Source organism: Cardiocondyla obscurior, linkage group LG21 (genome assembly GCF_019399895.1).
Source record: "Cardiocondyla obscurior isolate alpha-2009 linkage group LG21, Cobs3.1, whole genome shotgun sequence".
NCBI classification, from domain to species: domain Eukaryota; kingdom Metazoa; phylum Arthropoda; class Insecta; order Hymenoptera; family Formicidae; genus Cardiocondyla; species Cardiocondyla obscurior.
Genome location: NC_091884.1, coordinates 1346003 through 1356470, shown reverse-complemented (window position 1 = coordinate 1356470; position 10468 = coordinate 1346003). Strand labels below are relative to the sequence as shown.

Here is a 10468-nt window from a genome sequence, read left to right as displayed (position 1 = left end):
GCGGTCGCGTAAAATGACAGTTTCGTCACACGGGAAGGTATACGCGATACGGTGGACTCCGCGGAGTTGACTGTCGCCGTCGTCGTTTCGCTTCGTGGTCTTTGAGTAACGGGGCGATTTCCGAGATCGCGGGTTTCGAGGCGCAGTTGTATCATGCCTCGGGAATCGGCGCTCGACGATCGTCGAGAGGAGCTACCCTGAGGTCCCTGAGTCATCGGCACCATCGGCACTACCTGTTCCCCGTCGTTCCTCACCCTCGCCAAGGCAGAGGCCGAGACGAACCTCGAGCTCTATTCTCGAAGGGACACGCGTCTTTCAGCGGAGCGTCGGGACCTGCTAATTCAACCCGCTCGTCGCCTCTCGATCCCGGAAGATCATTAGCTCGAGACCGACGTTCATGGAACCGCATTCGCAGCCAGCGCGGAGTCCGGTAGAGCTTAATCCGTTTATTTAGAAAGAAACGCGACCGCGAACCCGCGAGGGACCACTAGCGCCATGGAGAAGTTTATGATCGACCTGGACAAGGTGCTCAACGACTTCGAGTTTAACGAAGGTACCGTGTCGTAATATAAAACTTGTTTCAACGAGTTTGAAGGAAGCCTTTTATATGTGTATATTTTTTTTTCTTTCGTACGAACTCGAATAAAGAGTGCAGCTTTCTGCATCTGTCCTTGAAAAAAATTGTACTTGAATAAATTGCACGAGTTCTTTTCGTTTCGAAGATTTTTATGTTTAATTTGTATTAGCTTTCGTTTGTGCTAATGAGACGTATAATTTTATATATTTTCTGTATTAAGAAGAGCTTATAATTAATCAGAAACTTGCCTAAACTGTCTACCTTTTGTTTTTAAATTCTGCAACGAGAAATGTAGATAAAATTTGACAAGGTTAACAAACTTAAGAGTCCTTGTTGAATTTTCTGTAGATATAATTCGACTATTTTATATAAAACTTTATATTCGATATTATTAAATATATTTATATGTCAAAAATTATTAAAAAAAAATATGTATATAAGTTTGAAATAAAAGTTTAATATATACACGTAAAGTAATATTAATTTTAATTATTTGCAGATTGCGCAGAGCAAATCGCATCAGTAGCGACTTCTGCAATAAGCACATCAACCGTAGAGAGGTGTAGCAATGAATCGCCAAAACTATACAACTTTAATCCTGAAAAAGGCATAACAATTGACGTCGCACCGCCTGTTGAAAAGTACAGGGACACGCGGCCGGTGGACGTCGAATCCAAATACATGCCAGCCGACAAAAGTATAATATTCATATCGGACGGTAAAGACTCTGTGAACAATTTGTATCCTCGCGATCACATCGGCGACGGTACGACTGGGCAGAAATCCTGTGTTCACGCTTACGATCCCGATCAAGTGTCCCTAGCAGCGTACAGCGACATACCGCAGAATTTGATGCAGAAGCCGCAGAACACGAGCAGCGATTCAAAGGACGGCGATAGATACGACAAGAAATTGAACCAACCAAACTTCAAGCCCAGTATTAGCAACGTGTTCAATAGTTTGAACGAGTATATCAATGCTCCCACTGCTAGTTTAAGTTACGTAGAGCCCATGCTGGACAAAGTAAATAATTTGTGTAAAAAATCTACGGACGATGTAGCAGAGAACAATTTCAGGTCCAGCAGGGACGCGACGATCAAGGAATGTTCGATGCCGATGGAGAAAAGTGTGATAAATATAATCGATAAGAATCCCGTGGATCACAAAAACGTTCTGCCACCGGAATTAGATACATTTCCTAAAATCGAAGCTGGTAATAAACAAGATGACACGCAGAGAGTTACGTTTCATCATTTTGCTGCGAGGCAGCCTGAGGAGAATAATAGCGTTATCATTCCTGTATCAAGCACAGCCATTTTGAAACATAATAACGTTACGATATATTCTACTCCGATGCAGCTTGAAGAAAATAATAGTGTCATTATTCCTGTATCGAACGTAGCAATTTCGAGATACAGTAACGCTGCGATAGATACAAAACTGTCTAGCAACCAAGACGACGTTGATAAAAGGGTCACGATTGTTGATGCAAATATTAAAGAAAGTTCCGATAGCGTTATTGCAGACTCGCAGAAGCAGTTAGATTTAGATAGTCAGAATTCCGTCGAGCAGTACACGTTCGTTAAAAACAAGGAAAGCTTAGGAGAAATAACGACAAAGTTGGGTAACACTGCAATAAGCAGCGAAAGTCATTACAAAGATGTAGAAATACCTAAGAGCGATGTATTTTCCAACATGACGCACGCACTTAACACCAATGATGACTTTTCTGAGGAGGAATTGAATCAATACTTATTAGAGTTGGAAAAGGAAGAGAGTTCCAAGACGGAAGATAGATCGATTTTAGATAACACGTGGCTGGCACAATCGCATGATGAATCGAGAGACGAGAAAAATGTGAGCTTTTGCCAGCGAGATAACGAAGATGTTAACAAAGAACCGATATTTGAGAAAATAATGGCGAGCGAACTTCCAAAGATCTCACAAGAAGAGTTTCACGAGAAGACAACAAATTTTCCTGTATTTAATTATAAAACGGATGTGTGCAGCGAGAATGTAACCGAGGTAAAATCGTCGAGTAATACAATCAGACTCGCGTTCAGCGACAAAACCAATCAATTGGAGGACGCGCAAAGTAAAGAGCTGGAGAAGGTACCGAAAAATTCTCATGTAATCGAAATAGTCGGGCAAAATGTACCGACGCAAGAGAACACCGTGCAAACCGTATCGAGTGCTGTACAAGAGAGGATCGTGTCCAAGTTCGAAAATATCGGAGAACAATTGTGTAGTAACAATGCAACGCAGATGCTGCAGCTCACAGAGCCTAATATTCTCTCTCAGGATAACAGCACTTTGTTAGATTTATCAGAGAACAAAGAGGATCGCGACAAGAGGATATACTATCAAGATATCAGTGAGAGTAACAGAGATATCGTACGTGAAACTAACGCACATGACAGCGAAGAAATCTCTCAAATGGAAGCTGCATCTAAAGTCAATAGTGCATGCACGATTTCTCTTACAAATGAAAATGATCAGGAAGCTGAAAAACCAACCCGTCCACAGACACTAGATATTGTAACGACGCATAATAAAATTGATTCTTATTCAGGTACGTTTTTTCACGTTTTATATTTCTAATTTTAATAAATTAATTTCTAAAAATCTGTAGCTTTAATTTGCATGCAAATAATGTAGTGAAATTAAATTTTATGCAACAGATTCCTCAAGTATTGTGCAAGGAGAGCTTCAGAACACGACGGGACACTCAGAAATTGGTGAGACTGTCGACGAGGATCGCGGTGCTTCGTCGGATGTCTCTGACAATTCTCTAGTCGAAAGTAATAATACGGTTTTGGGAAAGCAACCCCCGTTTTGGGTTCCGGATAGCGACGCGCCAAGTTGCATGTTATGCGATGTTAAATTTACTGTACTTAAAAGACGCCACCATTGTCGTGCTTGCGGTAAGGTATGTATTTATTGAGTTAAAAAAATTTTAGCTGTTTTATTAATAAATTATTTAATTTATATTATTAATATATTATGCAATATTATTTATTATTTTTAAAATTAATTTTTTTTTTTTTCTAAATTTGTAATGTTGTATTAGCTCTACCTCTTTGTAGCGATCAAGTATTTAAATTTGCGATGCAATTTGCAGGTACTGTGCAACAAGTGTTGCAATATGAAATACAGATTGGAATACCAGGGAAATATCGATTCTCGCGTTTGCGTCTCGTGTTATCACGTGCTCACGAAAGGTAAGCAAAAATAATCTTAGGGCCAATTATTTCAATTTTTTAGTATCTTTATAGAAAACATAGCTCGCAATACTTTTTTTTTTATACAATACAAAATATTTCATATATTTGCTTTTTTTTAGCAGAGAGTGAACAAGGAATGAGTGATTGGTCAACTGGCTATAATTCTTATACCGATTGCAGTGATGTTAATTCCGTGCAGGTATGTTATCTATTTGTGGATTGAATTTTTTTTATCAACAATTATAATGAAATTGTAGATGTAGAAACAACCATAGAAGTCTTATAAGAATTGCTTGTTTGTTAATTATAAAAAGAAGATTCTATCTAAATTCATATTAATAATTCACTTTTTTGAATTTGTCGATTGAATAATACTAACTTCATGAGTATTACATTAATGAACGTTATTAATGTAAGACTAATTAAATACCTATAACAACTTGTTGAATACTTCTGTTGGATTTTTATGCTTTACTTGTGCAGACACTTTTTGCGTACGAAAGAGAGATTTAAATTAACGAATATGTTAATGAACCACATTTTAATACGTGAATTAACGTCATATTACAATATTTTTACTTTAATAAGGAATATGAATATTCCATTAAAACATTTTAAATAATTTTTTTTTTTAATACTATACATTGATATTTTATGGATAATGTGAAAATTAACATAATCGTTTAAATAGCTTTCGTGTCTATTTTTTTTTTATTATTTACAGTTTGCGTTTAGTATGATTTTGAATTATATTAGCAAAGAAACTTGCTTGGATATTAATAAACTTTTTTTCCTTTAAACAATTTTATAATGATAAAAACGTGATTGATAACTTAAACTTTAAAAAAGAAATTAATTATGTTTGATAGATATTCTTACAGTTTGTAGTGTATATTTTGTACTGAGTTACATTTTAGTAGTATGATCAGCTTCTCTTGAGTTTGAAAATATTTTGTTCATTAGCAGAGTATGCATGTCGTTACAAAAGTAAAGCATGTTGCTAGAGTTGTTATGCGATAAAAATATACTTTGCTTTACATCGCGATTATTTCTGGAGTTCAGCAAACACATGACGAACGCAACTAAAATAAAATATATGTCGTGTAATTGAATTAAATTACGTTAATAAAATTAAATCAGTATTAATAAGATATAAGTATTATATTATTGCAAATGCTAAAAAGATTAAAAAAAAAAGATTGTAATAGCTATAAGAGTTTAAAACAAATTTTTAAAAGCACATTGAGCAGCAACAGGCCTAATTGTTTATTCGATAAACTAATGTGTTTGCTGACGTATTGAATAAATGTCGATGTTAGAAGTATTCGACAAATGGTTATAGGGGAGACAGCCTAATCCAAATAATCCCATGGAGTATTGTTCAACTATACCACCCTTGCAACAGTTAGCCGGCGGCTTGCCGCCACCACCGACGGTGATGGTACCCGTAGGCGTTCTTAAAAGAGAGGGTTCGAAGCATCGTGCAGAAGGACAGAAATCAGTAATGTTCAGTGATGGTAGGTGATTACAGACTATATTTTATTATTATTAATATTAATCTTTCTTTTCCTAAAACTAAAATAATTATTTCTATATATCTTATATAAAAAAAAAAATCTTTTTAATGTATATATTAACTACAATTTTTATGTGCATTGTAAGCGCATGAACGTAATAACATTGTTAAGTTTTATATTTCAACATACCAAGAGATATGATGAATATTTATAATTGTTATGTAATTATTGTCTGGGATTAATGAATTTGACATTTCCGCGAGTGAGATTTTATGCTGAATATTTTTGGGATGTTAATGGCCAAATAATAAAACGTCAATAAATTAAAGACGTGTTGCAATTTGACTTTACGTCTAAAAAAAAAATAGAGGTATTAATTTATGTTAAGACTGAGACGATAAATAATATTCTAAATAAATCTCTTAATAAGCAAAGAACGTAAAAAAAAGCAAAACTAAAAAAAAAAAAATTTTTTTTATTATTTTTTAAATTATTTATCAATGCTGCAGAGGTAATACAAAAATTCCAGCTTTAACTCATAAGACCAATACAACTAAATTTGAAATATGTATGTGAAAAAAATTATAAGACACGAAACAAAACATACATACTATTGTTAAGCATAAAATTTTTCCGACGGCAGAAGTGTCAAAACTTTTTTATTATATGTGTCGTACACGCACATCGATCACTATTTTACTTCTTAAAGGTATAATTAAATACACACAATTATCCCTAAATCGCATACATCAATTATTTTTTTTCTTTTTAATTGCATTATATTATTTTCGATTTTTCTCGTTTATGTTACTCCTTCGTCCAATAGATCCCGTATAAATTAATTAATCCGACATGCTCGATTGAGGCGTTTACTTTTTACCTCTTTGAAATCTATCGTTATTTTATCGCTGGCTCCCTTTTCCTCAGCCTCTCCTGTTTGTTTTATTTTTACGCACCTATAACTAAAACACAGGAATAAGGCCTGGCTGTGACCTGACAGAGCTAGACACGTGTTGGGACCCGAAGCCGCCGTATCGCAAGCAGGGAAGCAAACGGATCTTTGCATCGGGATCTACGTTGTCCGACACTACTATGAGAAGACAACATCACCCTCCTTTAGATAGCATGACCAATAGCTACATACCCGACGATTCCAACTTGCCACCGACTGTCACGATACACAAAGGCCGTAAGAATATTATTTTAAAAAATTTACGATTATATCAATTTATATTAATTTTAATAATAATTAAGACTTATTAATTTTCTTTTTTTTTTTTTTTTTTTTTTTTTTCTCGCTTTAATGTACCTAGAAATCACATACCATCCACCTATGGACGAAGGTATACTCTACAAAACATTGAAAAACGAGTGTGAGCCCCCAGTAATGTTCGCAATCAACCGCAATCTGTATGCATATGTAAAGATAACGAATTGTAAGTATAAAAAATTATACGTCCAAGATTATATCTCGTAAGGAAACATTCTTAATCGTATAATTTTTAGTGAACTGCTGCGTAAATAAGATCTGCTGGAACGTGACATCGAAGGGTCTCGCTTGCATCGGTCAGGATGAAGTTATTTTGTTAGTCGAAGTCTTGCCGGATGAAACTCGGATTCCGAAAGATTTGCTCATATATATTAATCAATTGTACCTCGAAGCTATTAAAGGTATAGCGCGCGTATGCAGATATAATAACGATTTTTTGAAAGGATTATAATTTTATAATTTTTTCAGGTAATACAATGACGGAACTTGGTTTCTCAGTGTACCAAGGCACGAATCTATTAGGTTCGCGTGAGCACGCGGGATTTCTTTTTATTCGCCAGACATTGCAATGCTTGCAAAAGATTATTTTACCGCCCGCACCTTTCCTGATTGGACTTCTAGTTCACAGGTAAATGTGAATTCTCGCTCATGTGGATTATAATTATGCTCGACATATGATTCTGTATTGTATACTTTTTATATTTTTTAATTTTATTTTTAGTTATATTTAACTTTTTTTCTTTTTTCTTTTTTAAAAGAAAATATTTCTTTTTTGTTAATATAATATTTGAGAAACATTTGTTTATGAATTATTTAATATCTTGCATATTGATTTTTATTCGTATTGATATATGGATCTTATTTATTTTAGGTGGGAAACTCCATGGGCCAAAGTATTTCCATTAAGACTACTTTTACGTCTCGGAGCGGAATATCGTTATTATCCTTGCCCATTGGTGTCCGTTCGTTTTCGCAATGCGTTATATTTCGAAATTGGGCATACCGTCATGAAAGTATTAGCCGATTTTAGAAATTTTGGCTACACTTTGCCAGGGGTGAGAGGCTTAACGATTCATCTCAAAAATCGTACAACGGACGTTATGTTTCCAAAGAATCGATACGACCAAGTTATAAAAGGACTTCACAATTCGAACGATCATGTCTTAGCTTATGCTTCGAACTTCAGCATAACTGCAGATTCACATTTAGTTTGCATACAAACGAATACTGGCGATGAAAGTAGCTACCAAACGCAGGCGATAAACATTCACAATAAGCCAAGAACAGGTGAGCTTGCAATTCGATAATAATTATTATTGAATATTAAATGATATGTAAAAAAACGTTTATTTTTATTGAATAGTAACTGGCGCTAGTTTCATCGTCATCAATGGCGCTCTAAAATCTTCAATGGGACTCTCCGCTAAGTCTAGCATCGTTGAGGATGGCTTAATGGTGGAAATAATGCCAGAAAAAATGGAAGCTTTGAAAGCTGCTCTAAAAAATATGCAAGATTTCTCTATTGGCTGCGGACGCCAAGGTGCATTAGAACCGGACGAGACTGTGAATATAAAGTGGGTCGATAACGACACGCAATTCAATTTGGGGTAAATTTTTCTTTTTCACTAAATTAAAATTATATTTAAGATATTTATATAAACTGCCAGTGTTCTTTCCTCTTTTTTTTTTCTCTATATTTTTTAACCTGTCTTCTATCACTTTTTTTTATTTAGATTACTTTTTCTATCTTCTCTTTCTTTTTCAATATATTAATAAATAATGATCTTTTTTCTTTTACTAGTGTGAAAAGTCCCATTGATGGACAATTAATGGATGGCATACCATCTATTAGAGTGCATAATGGCATCGATTATAAAGGTGCAACCCGATTCATACGCTGGACGGAAGTATTTATCATAAAAGTACGTAATTATTGTAGCGAAATATCGTTATTTTAAGCTCGTATATAAGCCAGAATAATAAAATTATATTCCCACAAAAGTCAGATGATCATTCGAGTGGCGTGAATGACCCGGTGGATATTAACAAATTGTCCGGAAACATAGCGAAAGCTACGTGCGCGGCGTTGGTTAAATTGTTGGATCTACTGGCGACAGCGGGCTTAACGAAACTTGGGGTGCGGACGACGATTCATCCAGATAATGTAAATATGACTTTGAAAATTCTCTCGATAAAACTCATTTTACTAAGATTAAAGTTCGAGTAATGGGAGCTTGACGTATTTGTTACGTCGCGCTTTTATTGACTGAGCTTCGATCTTAGTAACGTCATCGAGATGTTAATACATATAATTTCTATTTTAAAACTGTTACATCATTATCATATTTAACATTAATTTTGTCTGAATGCAGGTGGGGTATGAAGCCGGAAGTGAAGGTACAAAACTACCACCGATATATATGAAAAGTTTAGATAATGAACTAATTCAAGTTCTACATAAAGCTGTACAAAGTAGTCAGGATGCACATACGGTGCTTGAATTGATATTTTACGTGCTTGAGGATTGAAAAGGGATATGTTACGTGTGTTCCCAATTTTTTTAAACGAATGATGTCATTACGATAAATACTTTTATTTGCCCGGGGAAGATGTGCAATTGCACTAAACATCATGGTGCAGTGATTATATGATCTGTAAGTTTTTATTGTATACTTTGTTTTATAATGCAAGATATTATTTCTGGTTTTGTCTATTTATTAAGGTCGTGTAAAAAAAAAATTATATTTTAATTTTATCGCGAGATCAATAGTATGTATATTCTTATTATAAATCTGAACCAAGGAACAACAATAGCGATGTGCAGTTATAGAAACTTTCAGTGTATATTAATTGTTTCAAAAGTTTTATCTTTAATTTTTTTTTTGCTTGTAAGATAATATTATGTATAATAATGAATATTAACTAATTAAGATACCGATACATACTGACACATCAATAGTCGATTATTAATATTGCATTCAAATCATCATTAATATTTTATTGAAATTTTATTAAGTGTAGAGATATATTTCTTGCTTAATTTTAAACGAACTTTCAAATCTACACATAAGAAAATGCCGTTAATTTTTTACAAGAAAAAATTAACATTATTTTAGATAAGTAATGTATACATATATATATATATAAATATAAATATATATAGATCTGTTGGCGCGCACGCATGTGTGCGTAGTGATACCTATTTTAAGAAACTCATGATAATTTAAGTACACACTTACTCGATATTGTAATCAACCGGATCAGTCAACATCTATCAAGCTACGCTGAATAATACCTACATAATGTCGTTTATTGCCAAAGACTTGCAAGTTACATTTAAGGTTGATTGTTCTAGCTTCTTGGCAAATTTATCTATCAGCTAAGTGACTATCTTGATCTATTTAGAAAGATGAATTAAGATAATCATTTGATTACCCGTAAGACAAATTTATCTGAGAGCTGAAGCAACCCAGCTTTAATCTTTGTCAATGTAAATATATGTCCCTTCGATTATTTTACAAGGTACAAAGTGATCGTTTTACATGCAGAAACAACCCTCAACATTTTCATAAAAATTCAATATAAATAAGTTTTTAACCGACGACTGTCGATAATTATATTATAAAGAAAGAACGCGGCCCACTGAAAATATATGCGCTTGCAAATGTCGGTTTCTTTTTTCCCATTGATATATTTCTCTAACAAATCTTTTATACGGCAAGTTTTCTGGGATACTAGGACAAGTTTATAACACATTACAGTACTATAATGTAATTATGTATCATTGTATTTATTGTTATAATAAACTTGTTAGCTATATACTATATGGTTCATATTAAATATTATAATGAGACATTTTATTACTTGGTTTTAAGTAGCG

The 10468-nt window shown here is 34.0% G+C and overlaps 1 protein-coding gene across 6 annotated transcripts; it reads left to right on the top strand.

Moving 5' to 3' along the window:
- The first annotated feature begins 42 nt into the window (after positions 1-42).
- On the top strand, positions 43-10412 carry Sara (Smad anchor for receptor activation). Of its 6 annotated transcripts, none has more exons than XM_070670684.1 (15): positions 43-553; positions 1077-3149; positions 3259-3506; positions 3699-3798; positions 3924-4000; positions 5207-5318; positions 6292-6507; positions 6632-6754; positions 6825-6989; positions 7057-7216; positions 7460-7875; positions 7952-8195; positions 8390-8510; positions 8591-8752; positions 8961-10412. In XM_070670684.1, the coding sequence occupies exons 1-15, from the start codon at positions 496-498 to the stop codon at positions 9114-9116; spliced, it is 4431 nt and encodes a 1476-aa protein (XP_070526785.1). In that variant the 5' UTR covers positions 43-495; the 3' UTR covers positions 9117-10412. The 6 variants fall into 6 exon arrangements, with proteins under 6 accessions (XP_070526785.1, XP_070526782.1, XP_070526786.1 ...); XM_070670681.1 differs by having other exon boundaries at positions 5144-5318; XM_070670685.1 differs by having other exon boundaries at positions 3921-4000; positions 6319-6507.
- The last annotated feature ends 56 nt before the right edge of the window (positions 10413-10468 follow it).

Excerpts from the sequence above, each read along its gene's own strand:
- Sara (XM_070670680.1), top strand. The coding sequence starts at position 496 with ATGGAGAAGTTTATGATCGACCTGGACAAGGTGCTCAACGACTTCGAG. Across the intron at positions 3,150-3,258 it reads TAAAATTGATTCTTATTCAG|ATTCCTCAAGTATTGTGCAA; the intron begins GTACGTTTTTTC and ends TTTATGCAACAG. Across the intron at positions 5,319-6,291 it reads ATCAGTAATGTTCAGTGATG|GAATAAGGCCTGGCTGTGAC; the intron begins GTAGGTGATTAC and ends ACTAAAACACAG.